The sequence below is a fragment of the Austrofundulus limnaeus genome, unplaced genomic scaffold, assembly GCF_001266775.1.
Source record: "Austrofundulus limnaeus strain Quisiro unplaced genomic scaffold, Austrofundulus_limnaeus-1.0 Scaffold136, whole genome shotgun sequence".
Classification (NCBI taxonomy): domain Eukaryota; kingdom Metazoa; phylum Chordata; class Actinopteri; order Cyprinodontiformes; family Rivulidae; genus Austrofundulus; species Austrofundulus limnaeus.
In genome coordinates, this window is record NW_013952538.1 from 722212 (window position 1) to 736893 (window position 14682).

At 37.4% G+C, this 14682-nt stretch overlaps 1 protein-coding gene across 5 annotated transcripts in view; it reads left to right on the forward strand.

Moving 5' to 3' along the window:
• Positions 1-14682, forward strand: part of map4k1 (mitogen-activated protein kinase kinase kinase kinase 1) — a 51249-nt gene that overhangs the window by 27102 nt on the left and 9465 nt on the right. For 4 of the 5 annotated variants that reach the window (XM_014015899.1, XM_014015901.1, XM_014015898.1 and 1 more), the window contains 25 exons: positions 2411-2468; positions 3038-3128; positions 3208-3272; positions 3467-3522; positions 5798-5845; positions 6159-6201; positions 6348-6420; positions 6697-6828; positions 9043-9105; positions 9190-9271; positions 10393-10509; positions 10740-10821; positions 11223-11275; positions 11491-11537; positions 11620-11664; positions 11771-11791; positions 11867-11912; positions 12776-12929; positions 13090-13187; positions 13391-13432; positions 13532-13610; positions 13693-13769; positions 13863-13923; positions 14047-14149; positions 14233-14291. In XM_014015899.1, coding sequence (XP_013871353.1) covers positions 2411-2468; positions 3038-3128; positions 3208-3272; positions 3467-3522; positions 5798-5845; positions 6159-6201; positions 6348-6420; positions 6697-6828; positions 9043-9105; positions 9190-9271; positions 10393-10509; positions 10740-10821; positions 11223-11275; positions 11491-11537; positions 11620-11664; positions 11771-11791; positions 11867-11912; positions 12776-12929; positions 13090-13187; positions 13391-13432; positions 13532-13610; positions 13693-13769; positions 13863-13923; positions 14047-14149; positions 14233-14291 — 1795 coding nt within the window. Of the gene's footprint in view, positions 1-1957; positions 1966-2410; positions 2469-3037; positions 3129-3207; positions 3273-3466; positions 3523-5797; positions 5846-6158; positions 6202-6347; positions 6421-6696; positions 6829-9042; positions 9106-9189; positions 9272-10392; positions 10510-10739; positions 10822-11222; positions 11276-11490; positions 11538-11619; positions 11665-11770; positions 11792-11866; positions 11913-12775; positions 12930-13089; positions 13188-13390; positions 13433-13531; positions 13611-13692; positions 13770-13862; positions 13924-14046; positions 14150-14232; positions 14292-14682 lie in introns of those variants that run through there. The other variant, XM_014015902.1, reaches the window with a different exon arrangement.

Sequence of the window (14682 nt, forward strand, 5' to 3'; positions counted from 1 at the left end):
GGTATGGTATGGTATGGTATGGTATGGTATGGTATGGTATGGTATGGTAAACCGTGTCTAACAAGGAGATAAAAGCTTCAGTCTTTAGCAAGGGTGAACGGCTGCTTGTCCAGCTCCATTGTTTCCATCATTAAAGTGTTTGAGATCTGCATCCTCTCTGGCTATTTTATTGGATTTGTCAAAAGCCTCAGCAATGATTTAAGTCCCGATGAGTTCTTGAACCCTGGCTTGTTGTTGTTAGCATTTTAGCAGACAGACTCTGTGCTGCATTCAGGCGATAAAGGGCATTACATGATCTCAAATTGGGAGTAGTTGTTCCGACCTTTTTATGTTTATAATTATAAAATTTGTGCGTAACATACATAGTTAATTGGTAAAATAATATTAATAATTATTAAAATGACTGGTTGTTTTTCAGCACAGAGTATTCTAATTATGGTTATAGTGAGAAAGTTGTTTTTTCTGACGCAACTTGAACGTTGCTAAGGTCGTGTCAGACGGGAAGCAGCTTGAACAAAAAGAATAAAAATAAACACACATTCTCATCGTCACGCTGGCAAACATGTACATATATTATCGGTTCTGCTTGTTATGATATCGGACCAATAAGTATGACGTCATAATTCCCTGATATCGGGCCAATAAGTATCGTGCACCCCTACATAATACTGTTTTAATATTTGATTAAAATATAGTATTATAGAATATAATCTAGTATAGTTAGAATACCTTTGATCAATGCAGCGAGACTTGGACTTGACCAGAGTTTTGAGACTTGACGTGAATTTTTGGTCAAAGACTTGAACTTGCAAAAAAAGACTTGCGCACATCTCTGCGGTTTTATAGCAGGAAGTTGATCTATGTTGGTATTCTTCAGTTGTTTTTAATGAAATTATTTGTGTATCAGTGGTGCTATTTTATTAAAATATTTTTAAAGTTTTTGGCTTTTGTAATCCTAGTTAAACTTCCATCCAGCTGTTGAAAAATAAAATCGGCTGAACAAAAGCATTTAATATTTTTAATTATTAAAGTGTTACTTTTATTACATTTGGCCAATGCATTGGGTTTATTTGTTGGAAAAGTTCTGATTTATTTGTTTAATAAAAGATTGTTCTGATGTTTTCAGGACTACGTGAAGCGACGGTTGGTTGTATTTTACATAAATTCTCTTCCTGGTTGTTTGAAAATGTCACATCTTTTTATAACTCCATCCTTTTCCGTTCTTCTTTTTCTTTATAATTGTTTCTGTTTTAAAGACGACTCGGTCCAATACGTCTGGATTTGAAGCCAGATGTTGAAGGAGATTACAAACAAACATTTTACTCTTAAAGGAGAAAGATGTCTAGACTTAATTAGAAATATAAAGTTTTCTGAAATTATTTGCTTTATGTGACATTTTGGATTTTGCGACAGCATCCTCCTCCAGACCAGAGAAAATAAAAGCGGTCTTTTAAGATTTAGTTTTTAAAAGATTTTCAGCTGAGTGAAGAGGAACAACACCATCCTCTGTTGTCACACCTTTTAAAGGTCACGATGTGCATGAGTGTTTTTTTATTTTTACTTTATTTATGGCTACAGACCGATGAGCTTGGTTGTCTCTCGCTCTTTGCAGATCAGAAAAAAATTTATATAATCAAACTAGGGCTGGGCAGTATGACTTCAACTTCATATCACGGTATAAACTGAACCCCTTCACGGTAACGGTATATATCACGGTAGAAAACTATCATAAAAAGTAAAGATGATGTAATTTTTAAGCTTGTTTTTTTTTTTTTGCAGAAAACTAATCTTAATCAAACCCAGCATTTTGCTTTAATATTTGCCTGCCAAACAATGAGCTTCCACCTGCTGAACTTAGCTGCTGCGCGCTCATCTTCATCATCAGAGTAGAAGCCAACTTTACATTAGCTAGATGGATTATTGACTGAAGGAACGTCCACGTCTTTTTTATAATCATCTCTGTGGGTAACAATACTTGAAAAACAAGCTTTTCCCCGACAGTTGGGTGTGAAAAACTGCGGTTGTTAAAGCTTCTCTCTGTGCGACGTGCAGCGAGAGGAGAGGAGAGGGAGGAAATGATCCCGTGACACGTCGTAACCTGGAGGAGGAAATTTTGAGGATTATTATCCTCTCTATATGTGTTTTAAAATGCTAGAATTTCTTCATTATATTTCGAATTCCTGTTGCTTTGCACTCGCAGCCATGCTGACACAGGTGCGATGACGTAATGGTGATAGGATGGTAGAGGGTAAATTTCTACCTTAGGCCAACTTCATATCGTTTCTACCGTCTACCACATATACCGCGCAGCCCTAAATCAAACACAGACTTCTGTTTATCCCGTTGATGCACAACTCCTGTGATTTTATTAAATTATATATAATTAGTGTTTGTTTTTGCATCTCTGCAGGCTCGAAACAAACAGAACAGCGAACTGGCAGCTATTAAAGTCATAAAGATGGAGCCAGGTGAGAGTTGTTTTATCAAAACATTTAAATCTACTCATTTTATTTAATATTTTTACTACATAAAAGTAAAAATACCTTAACAGAAAAAAATAATTTTACTGATAAGAAACGTTTGCAAGTCATAAAACTACTCACAATAATCTGGAAAATAAAAGTACTTTTACACACACTCTAAGAGATGAAGTTTTGGATTTACTGAACCAAACTGGCTCCACTAAACTGAATGAGTTAACTGATCTACATTTACTCAACTCAGTTTATGGAACCAGTTGACATAACTTGGTTCAGGAAGTTCAGCACTTAATTTTAGCATAAACAACTCTTTTCATGATGAGTTCAGTCGTATTTAAATTTGTAACTTTTGGTCTTAAATTTTAAAATAAACAAGTTAAAAGCTTTAATTTTAGGTTTTTAATGCAACAAAATAAAAGTACAAGTTGCAACTTTAAACAATACATGATAAAATTACAAACCTTCAAAACAAATTACTCAAATACTGTAAAGAAGTAAATGTATACACCTCTGATATTTCATTTGATAAGGAGGATCTTGTTTCTTTTTTCCCACAGAGGATGATTTTTCCATTATCCAGCAGGAAATCGTCATTGTGAAAAGCTGCAAACATCCCAACATCGTGGCTTATTACAGCAGCTACATACGGTAAGAAACGTCCGCTTACGTCTTTCTGTTTCGATCCCGATGCGTCCGTCAGCTCAGACGTTCTGGTCTCCTCCTGCAGAGCCAACAAACTGTGGATCTGCATGGAGTTCTGCGGAGGAGGTTCTCTTCAGGACATTTATCACGGTGAGTAACAGAGAGAACATCAGAGGAACCGAGAGGTGATTATTTTATTTGTGTGGGTCTTTGGACTCAGTTTACAGTGTAAGCTGTTTAAACATGATTATGTGTGGATTCTGATTATTTTGCCCATTCCCTGTGATTCACTGTAAATGTTGTTTATTAACTTGAATGTTTACCAACTGGTTTGTGTTCTACAGTGACAGGTCCTCTGTCTGAACCACAGATAGCCTACGTGTGCAGGGAGATGCTTCAGGTAAAACAGCTTTAAGGTTTTTATAAATATTAAAACATTTCAGAATGTTTCAAAGTGCTGTGCTGTAAAACAAATGATGAATTAGTAGTATATTTCTTGATGTAAACATGTTTAAATTAGAGTTTAAGTCTTATTGCACTGACAAGCTAACAGCTAGCTTGAACACTAGCACTGACAGTTAATCTGTGCTCTCGCACTGCAAAGCTCACAGCTAGTCTGAATGTTAGCCTATTCAGTTTAGACAAGGGCATTTCCTGCAGGAAAACCTTTCTGCAGAAATGACTGAAAAGGGAAATTAGCAAAGATAAAGTTTTATAAAATAGTCTTTGCATGAATTACTGTAATTTTTTTAAGAACAGAGTTATAATAGGATGACAGCATGGACTGAGGAGCTGTTAGCTCATCTGTTTTGTGTTTTAAATGGAGGTAGTAAAAAAAATAAAAAGCTAGTTCCAACAGATAATATGTTAATTGTAAAAGCTTAAAAGCTTTTACAGCTTAAAAGCTGCAGCCCATATTATTTCCCCTCCCATCACAAGACTTTTTAACATGTCCCTACAGCTGTGCGAGTTCTCTTCCGACTGGAAATCAGCCAGAATTTTTCCCCTCTTCAAAGGTGGTTCTACATCTGATCCAAATTGCTATCGTCCAATTTCTGTCTTACCATGTCTTGCAAAGATTCTAGAGAAGCTTGTCCATATACAGTTAAATGAGTTTCTGGATAAAAACCATAAATTATCTGACATACAGTCTGGTTTTCGAACAGGACATGGATGCATAATAGCCACCACAAAGGTACTTGATGATGTAATAACAGCATTAGACAATAAGTTATCTGCATTGCTGCCTTCATAGACCTTTCCAAGGCCTTTGATCCTGTTGATTACAGCATCCTTTTACAAAGGCTGTCTAGTATTGGTCTGTCCACCTCCAGCTGTAACTGGTTTGCCAGCTATCTCACTAACCGTGTCCAGCAACTGAAGGCTGAGGACATCATGTCAGGTCCACTTATCATCTCTGCAGGTGTGCCTCAAGGCTCCATTCTGAGCCCAACGCTTTTCTCTATTTACATCAAAGATGTATCAAAGACTGCTGGCACCTCCAATTCACCTATATGCAGATGACACCATTTTATACTCGGCCCTTCTTCCCATTCAGTGGCTTCCAGTCTTGAACTCAGCCTCACCTCTATAGAGCAGTTCTTCAACAATCTCCACCACCTCCATTTGAATACCACTAAGACCAAGTGCATCATATTCAGCTGAAAACCTGTTGCCTCAACTCCATCCACAATCACCTAAATGAACGGCATGGCACTGGAGTATGTCAAAACTTACAAATACCTGGGCATCTGGTTGGATTCCTCCCTTTTGTTCACCACACACATCAATAACCTTCAAGCAAAAGTTAAAGCCAGACTACCCTTTCTCTTCTGCAGTAAAACTTCTTTCACTCATGCCACCAAATGCATCCTGGTTAAGATGACAGTGCTGCCAATTGTGGATTATGGTGACATCATATATAGAATAGCACCAAAGGCAGCCCTTAAAAATCTTGACGCACTTTATCATTCAGCCATCCGGTTTGCCACTAATGCACCGTTTCACACCCATCACTGTGATCTGTATAAACTGGTGGGCTGGCCCTCCCTTCACACCCGGCACCTCCATCATTGGTTTCTCTTCATATACAAGACAATCCTGGGCAAGACACCTCGCTATTTGACCTCCCTTCTTCATGCTGCTCATAACAATTATCAAACAAGATCAAGTAACATCATCAGGTTTAATACCCTCCCAACATCTACCACATTTGGACCTAATGCTTTTCGCTTTGCAGCAGCACACGACTGGAACACACTCTAAAATACCATTAAACTTACATCTCTGATCATCCCAATCTCCATATTTAAGCAGAACATCCAAAACACTATCACTGACGCCTGTTCCTGTTGACAATTTTGAACACACATTTAAGCGTTTTCTCTTTTTTTTCTTTTTCATTTTCTACTTTCTACATTTATTTCTTTTAATGTAAATGTTTGTGGTATGCTCAATGTTGTATACATGTATATTTTTATTCATTCATGCAGCCTCTTGGCCAGGTCATGTTTGTAAATGAGAAGTGGTTCTCAAACAGTTTACCTGGATAAATAAAGGTTAAATAAATAAATAATAAATAAAATTGTTTATAAACTGTTTTTTTTTTGTTTGTTTGTTTGTTTGTTTTTTACCTGAAAAACTAACATTTTTTTCATGTTGGTTTGTGTGATCAGGGCCTGGACTACCTGCACGCTCAGAAGAAAATTCACAGAGATATTAAGGTCAGTGATGATATGAAACTTGTCTTGTGTATTTTTTTTTCTTTTTTTTTTGTCAGCGTGGTGAAATTCATAACGTTGCTGTTTGAAAACTGGGTCAGAGCATCAAGAGTTTAAAACAGAGCACAACAGCAGAATTTGTTTCGCTCCTGAAACCAGTTCATGAAATTGAGTTTTAAAGACGAAGATCATCCGTTATCTTTACCTTCTTCGAAGATTTTTCCGTTAAATTTCTTCTACTGCGGTGCGTGGATGCGCCTGAAGATTTTCGAGAAGGTTCCTGTTGTTGATGTTTTTTTATCTGTTTTCCTTCCAGGGAGCAAACATCCTCCTGAACGATCAGGGCGAGGTCAAACTGGGTAGGTGTACCCGTGTGGTTACTCACCATAGAGTCAGCACCACACACAACAATATATCTCCTTTCCACTGAACACATCTGTTTTACTCAGAATTTTTTTTACGGTTCTTTTTACTTTATTTTATTTTTTGTTTTATTTATGGGCAGCTGATTTTGGGATCTCGGCTCAGATCACGGCCACTCTGGCTCGGAGGATGTCCTTCATCGGGACGCCGTACTGGTGAGATGCAAACTTTTACACCTATGATAAACTTAAATAAAATATTTATGACGGTGTTTGCAAAATGTCTCATTTCTACCAGTTGTTTCTTTTTATTTAAAAAAAATTGCATTAAATTTTTCACAGAATAAGCTTAATGCATCCAAACAGCCAAAACCTTTTTTCTATTGTTATAAATCTGTGTAGAATTAAAATGTAATATATTTATAGGTATAAATATTTATCTTTGACGTAAAATGTTATCAGTAATGGATGCTGTTCTTCTCCCACCCTCAGGATGGCGCCGGAGGTCGCAGCCGTGGAGATCAAAGGCGGCTACAACGAACTTTGTGACATCTGGTCCGTGGGCATCACCGCCATCGAGCTCGCAGAGTTGCAGCCCCCGATGTTCGACGTCCACCCGCTGCGGTAATCAAACCTCGAAACACATTCATGCAGTCCTCCACAGCTCCTGCTCAGAATGTGCCGTACTCCAGGACACCGATTGCTGTGGTTTCATTTGCGTTTATGTGCAGACACTTAACAAACAGGAAGTTACTAAATAAACTCTAGGTGTGATGCTCTGAAATGAGCTTTTTCTAGTTTTCACACTTTTATCTGATCTAATCTAAGACCAGTTGTAGGTTTGTCACAGGTTGTTTTATCAGGTCATAAAGCTTTTAAAACCAAATTTAATAAAAAACATTAAGAGGCATGTTTACCTCTTCATCTGGGACTCTGAGGAACTTCAGGAGGGATATCACATGCTTTGATACCTCAAAGGTCTGAACCTCACATTAATTCAGCACCTGGACTCACCTTACAAAGCTTTACTGATTGAACCAGTTGGAGATTGTCTTGCTGGAATGTGCAAAGCGTTGTTTGAAAAATACTTCATTAGAATGTGAGAACAGGTTTTTCTGTGGGAACTTTGATTGGATGGTTGGTGTTTGATGCAGTGGTGGGCACAGCTACCCAAAAAGTTAGCTTCACTAACCACTAAGCTGCTAAACAAGAATCTTAACTCTGCTAATCCAAAACTAATCCAGCTAATCCAGCACTGCTTGTAAGAGGGGATAGTTTTTATTTAATTTGGGATAAATTGTATAAAATAGAAGTTTTACATTTGGTTTACAAGTTGGCAAAAATGCTAATGCGCTAAATGAGAAGCTAGTTCTGCTATCAGCAGATTAGTGGAACTGTGCCCACTACTGGTTAGATGTGAGTTTATCAGTTGTCTCTGTGATCGGGTTGTACAAAAAAGAACAAATTTATACAGTTTTCTACTACTACTACTTTTTTTTGTTTCCGCTCTCGAAGGAGTAAGACACTTCTCCCTTCTCTCCTGCCCTTCCTTATCTTTCCCTGCTTTGCTGCTGGAGCCTTCTCTACATTTTTCATCCGAAACCAGAAATTATGGATATTTTTATTTTTATGGACTTGGTTAGCTGGTCTCTCAATAAAATTTTTGGAACAAAGTTTATTTTTCTGCTTCCATGGGAGGCCATGTCGAGGGTGGGACCTCTGTTCTTCTCTGTTCTGGATATACATTTGGACTCCGATCACTGGATTCTACAGTTTGGCTGGGTGGTCTCCTGCTGTTCTACAAAACAGCGTCGGTGGCTTTGCACTTTCTGGCTGACTGACCAACTGGATGGACGGCTGTATTCTATCAGCACTCGGACATTGGGCCTTGAGCGAGCTGGACTCAGTCTGCGAGCGGTTCTAGGTAGGGCCGTGGGCCGGCTGTGGTCCCTGGACTTTGCTGGCCTGATGGGATTCATCTTGGAGAAAGCTGATAGATCGGCTTGGCGGTATGTGTCCACACCATTTTGCCTGATTGGATTGCCACCTTGAGAGTACCAGCAGACTTTAAGGCAGAGGGGAAATTGTTGTTGTCTGCCCGCCCTCTCTGTTCCCAAACAACTGATAATCTGGATCTCCCCTGGCAACAGCCTTTGATCTTTTGGTTAAATCCTTCCTGGTTGGAACATGTTGACACGGCTCTCCCCTCTCCCTCCTCCTTCCTTCTCCTCACTCCTCCCTCACCCGTATGATCTGACTTAAAGCTCAGACCTACACCTGTTCTCTGTTGTCATTAATTTACATGACGTTCATAAAGTCAGTCTTCATTTCATGCTTCATGTCCTGGTTCTCCTCCTTGGCTCCTCGAGTTCTGTTTGTTTTGCTGCTTCTACAGCTTTTTGTTTTGTATCATTTTAAAATTATTAAACCTTTATGATTTTTTAGCTCATCATATCCCCGGTCTGACAGAAGTCCTTATTGAATCTTTCAGAACAACACTAAAACTTAATGTAAATAAATTTCCCACTCAGAGCCGTGAAGGATTTAGCTACTATCTGCTTTAATCTCAGCGTTAATCTGGACTGTGGGGCTTTGTGGAAATGTCATCAAACCTCTGTCGCCTCAAATGTTTCCCCTCCAAACATCGACGCTCACATGGACTTATGACAGCGCGTTCAGACATGTTCCTGTGTAAAAACATTGTTTCCACCACCCACGTGTCCAGAAACTTGCACACGCACACACACACATGCACACAGAGTCCTCTCTGTAGAACATGAACTTTGTTTCTAACTGCGTCTCAATAACTGATGTTTATTTATTCTTTTTTTCCTGTAGAGTTTTGTTTCTTATGTCTAAGAGCGGCTACCAGCCCCCGAAACTGAGGGACAAATCAAAATGGTAAAAAACACATACCACTATTAAACATACGTGATATTATTAATATATGTTTTTTCAGAATAACTAAATGCTTTCTGTCTGCAGGTCGTCTAATTTCTATAATTTTGTAAAAGCCATGTTGGTGAGGAACCCAAAGAAGAGACCGAGCGCCTCCAAGTTGCTCTCCGTCAGTACAACAGATTTATTATTAACATTATTATTGTTATTGTTAATATTACAGAAACAGTGACACGTTTATTTCTCAAAGTAACTGAGGGTCATAAAACTCCAGTGGAAAACCCTGAATGGATCTTTATTTATAAAATGTTTACGCATATTTATTTTCAAATATTACAAAATAGTTAAAACTTTCAATATAAAAAAGAAGAAAAAAGTTTCACATGGTTTTATTGTATTTATTTATTTATTTATTTTTATATAAAAAGCTTAGAGATGTTTGTTTTTTTTCACCCAGCAGGAGTCAAAGCTGTGACCTCAGCTACAAGCTAAAATGAGCGAAACCATAGAAACCATAGCTATATCTAAAGTTATACAAACTATATCTTCAAGCTAAAATTAGCAAAACTGCAGCTACAAACTACCATTACCAAACTGTAGCCAAAAGCTAAAAGTAGACAAACTAAAACGAGCCAAACCATAGCTACAAGTTTAAATTATCCAAAAAGTAGCTTCAAGCTACCTTATGCAAAACATTCAAGCTAACATTATTAAAATTGTAGATGCAATCTAAACTTCCCAAAGCCACAAGTAAAACGAGTAAAACCATAGCTTCAAGCTAACATTATTGAAATCAAAGCTACAAGCTTAACTTACCAAAACCACAGCAACAAGCTAAAATGAGTAAAACCATAGCTNCAAAACCACAGCAACAAGCTAAAATGAGTAAAACCATAGCTACAAGCTTAAAATATCCAAACCATAGCTTCAAGCTAACATAAACATAAAAATAGTTACAAGCTAAAATGAGCAAGTTAAAAATACATAAAATTGTAGTTAAAAGCTAAAAGTAGTCAAGTTAAAAGGAGCAAAATCATAGCTATGAGCCAGATTTAGGTAAACCCTAGCTAAAAGCCACAATCAACAAAACAGTAGCAATAAGATACGTATTAGCAAATCTGTAGCCACAAGCTAAAATGACCTAAGAGTTAGCTAAAAGCTAAAACCATAAGAAGACAAATAAAGCACAGAGGCTGAAGCAGATTTCAACTGTTCAAGTGATTTTTGTTTCCAGTATTTCAGAGTCTGTTGGTCTTATTTGTTTTCGTTTCTTCTTGTTTTTGTCCACAGAATGTTTTTGTGACCCAGCTGGCTCTGAACCGGGACCTGACCCTGGACCTGCTGGAGAAATATCGAAACCCTGAGAAAGTGAAAACCTGTGTGGTGACAGAGGACGATGAGATGGAAGTGAGACATAAAATAAATTGGATTGTTTACACCCAGTTATGTCTATTAAGCAGAAATAAATTAAATTTAATATTCATCTCTCCTGAAATGTGATTAAACAGCCTGAAACACCAACAAATTAAACACCTTTAAATATTAATAATTTTTCTTTATTTTGTCCCTGAGCTCATAGACTGTAAACTCAAGAAAGCATGTTTACTTGTTTACATCTGTGTTGCGTCTGATTTAAGGTGGCATCGTCCTCCTCGTTAAGGAGGATCCAGTCCATCAACAAACACAACCGGGCCGAGAGAACCAACTCTGACATCAGTTGTAAGCAAATTAACTCTTAACCTCATGAGTTATTCTGACCCAACAGGGTTAATTTACGTAAATATAATTGTTTTTATAATTTAATATGATATTTACAACAGAGCTTTGATGCTTTTGTAAACAAAACATGATAAACGAGTTGGTGGGTGGGGCTAAACTGGGGTAAATACACAGAAATTCTGAAATGTCATTTTCTTGAAAACATGTTCAAAATGTTATAAAACGCTGAAATTTAGAATATTTTTTAAAACTTTTTCCTCAATCCATCGTCTTTTTTATTATTTAATTTATATTGGCACTAATACTCCAACATACTGTATATACCTAAGTTTATATCTTAAATCTAAATTATTCTAAGTAATAATTGATAAAGTGTTTAATCTTTATTTTCGGCTGCTCAGTTGAACAGATTTACACTCAGAGGCCGACGAAGACAGATTCACCGAACGTAACGGTAAATATACGTCTGGGTATTTTTACTGCGTATTTAAATTCATATAATACTCATCATTCCAAATGTCTGTACGTAAACAAATGTAATGCATATTTAAAGAATCTGCTCCAAAATGGCAAGATCAGGCAAAATATCTGACTCATCTAAGCATTTATAACGTAAAAACAAATAAATAAAATAAACTGTTAATGACAATGGATCTACACCCTGAACAGTTAAGACCATCAGTGAGTTCAACAGGCAGCACCAGCAGTCCTTCCAGGTAACCGGATCACAAAATAAACACAAACAAATAACCAGATAAAACCAGATAAGTTATTAAATTTTACTGTTATTTCTTTCAGGGAAGCAGACACGGACTCTGACAATGACTATGATGATGTGGGCATGTAAGAAAACTTGAAAACATGACTTGATTTTCAGCATTTATTTCTTTTTATGTTTTTCATCATAACAGTTATAATTTCAATAAACTGTGTTTTCTTCTCTCTTCAGCCCTACGATACAACCGTCGGGGTGAGCTAAACAGAATTAATTTGATGTTTTCACAACATTACATCAGACTGAATCAGCTCTTTATCTTCTCACCAGTCTCCTAACGCCAGAAGGTGGAACCCCTCCTCCACTTCCACCAAAGGTGATTTTGTTTGATTTTATTTTTTTAGTTGCATCCAAAATCAGGATAAAACGGCTTATAAATAAAGTTAATTATCACTGAAGTTTTATTAAATAAATGTATTTGATTTATAGTTATTAGGTTATGTTATACTCTTGCAAATACCGAAAATGTAAATATCCTAACATATAACAAAGAAAAATGTTTAAATAATCCCAGTGTTTCACTTATAAGCCTGATTCTTCCACTCTGAAGTGAAAAAGATCATCCAAGTCTTAATTAGTCATAATTTTAAGATGCTAAGTCCAATTATGAAATGCTAAGTCATAATTTAAAATGCTAAATAATTATGAAATGCTAAGTCATAATTATGAGATGCTAAGTCATAATTTTAAAATGCTAAGTCATAATTTTAAGATGCTAAGTTACTATGAAATGCTAAGTCATATTTAAGATGCTAAATCATAATTTTAAGATGCTAAGTCATAACTTGAGACATTAACACTTAATTATGAGATGTTAAGTCAGATATGAGATTATAAGCTATGCTATCTGCTGTTATTGTTAACAATACCTTTAGCCTAACTAGCATCGCTGTTAGCGTTAGCAGTTAGCTTAACTTGTCTTGAACTGGAAGACAGAAACCATGCTAGCCACTATTACCGTTAGCAATATAGGTTATTTTAACTAGTTTCACCGTTATCAACAGCATCTCACGGATTTCAAATGTCATACCAAAGGGATGTTAAGTCACATTTTTGAGTTTAGTATCTTATAGTTATGATTTAGACCAATTTAAAAAGTGACAGAGAATAACCAGACTTTCTGTTTCATGTCTTTGTTTTTGATTTTTTTGGTTTTGTTTTGTTTTTTCTCATGTACAGCCTAAAGCTCGTACCAGCTCAGAAGAAAGCATGGCGGGAGAAGACGATCGAACTAAGAAACCCTGCTCCTTGTACGCCCCCTCCCCTCTCATGAGGACCTCCAGCGGCACACACGTCCGACCCACACCTAACCCACAGTCCTCACGACACTCAGGTGAGCTGCAGTGCTTTTATTCTGAAGGTGAGCGCACACGACGCAGAGCTGTGCGCAGATCTGTTTTCCTCTAGTGTTTTTTTATTTGCTCGTTATTAAAACAACTTCTCAGAGCAGTAGTTTCTTTGTGCAGTAATGATTAAAACTTTGTTCTGCACAGACCCTCCATCGTTACCGTATCAGTTTGAGAATCGAGCCGACTCGCTTCCCCCTGAACTTCCTCCAAAAGACTTCAGAAGACGAAAACCGCCGTCAAAGGTAGAAAAGAGGCGGAAAGTTGAAAAAATTGAATTATTTTTAAATAATTTTATTATTTTAAATGGAAAATGTCCAGGATTTCTTTTGTTTTGGACCGTCTGTTTATTGCTAACAGTGATAGCAGCTAGCATGTTTTCTGTTTGCCAGTTTCATTTAAGCTAACTGCCAATATGATGATGGACTTTTCTTCTATTTGTTGTTAGGACTCTCCCGAGTGTCCCAGCCCCATTTTAAGGAAACCTCCAGTGAGTTTCTCATTACTCTGTCTAAACTCGTTGTCATCACGTACGGTTAAAGAACGACCTGGATCGTGTTTTAATCTGCTCGTCTCGCTCTGACTCCAGGTTTACTTTAAGAAGATATTTCACGGCAGCCCTCTGAAAATAAACTGCTCTACGACGTGGGAAAACCCTGTCTCCAAAGGTTGCACCCTGGACCAAATTTACAACTTTCTGTCATTTGATCAACCTTCAGTCTAACTGTTGTGTCCTCTTCCTCCCCTCAGAGCAGCATCTGATCCTGGGGGCTGAAGAAGGGATCTACACCCTGAACCTTTACAGCACTGAGGCCACGATGGAGCTGGTAGGATCAGATTTACTGCAAAGAATCATAGTTATGTTTAAAATATAACGTACAGATTCTTTAAGAGACACTGGACGTGTTTTTTATTTACAGTTGTATCCTGGGAAGTGCACCTGGGTCTACACCATTAATAACATCCTTATGTCTGTATCAGGTAAGACACTCACTTTTTATTAAAGATGGAGGGTGATGGTGTCCCTCAACCCTGTCGCTCCCGCCCCCATGGAGATGGAGAGATGTTTCCTTCGTGATCAGAATTTTGAATCTGTGTTTTCAGGTAAATCGTCGCAGCTCCACTCACATTCCCTGAAGGAGCTGTACGAACAGGCTCGGAAAGACCAGAGGATGGTTCCCCTACCGACCCACAGGCTGTTATCAAGGTACCGTCAGACTCTTCTTTATCCAGGCTTTTATTCTGAAAGGATGAACTCCAGTTAAAAATGTCTGTTTCTGTTTTTTCCAGAAAATGTCCGGTAACGTGTAAAATACCCGATACGAAAGGCTGCAGGACCTGCTCAGTTGGTGAGACCAAAAACTGCATCGTGTAATAATAAAACACAGAAACAAAACATAAGTTAGTTTATTGGTAGGAGTGCAAAAATACATGAATCTGTATGGAACTGTTCAATATAGAGCTTTAGGTGCAAAACCATAGACTTGAATAAGATCACTAGACTGCGCCCCGCCAATACCGTCCACTGTGACAGCATGGAGGAGCAGAAAATGACCAAACAGGACAACAGCTCACAGTCTTCATAGAAACTAACAGATAAACAACAAGCTGAACTGGATCTGTTTCACAGAATATCTGTAATATTTTTACAATAAATTAATAACTGTTAATTTCATTCAACAATCATGTAAAACAGCAGATTTATACCAGAAAATATATAATTTATAAATAACAATAAAT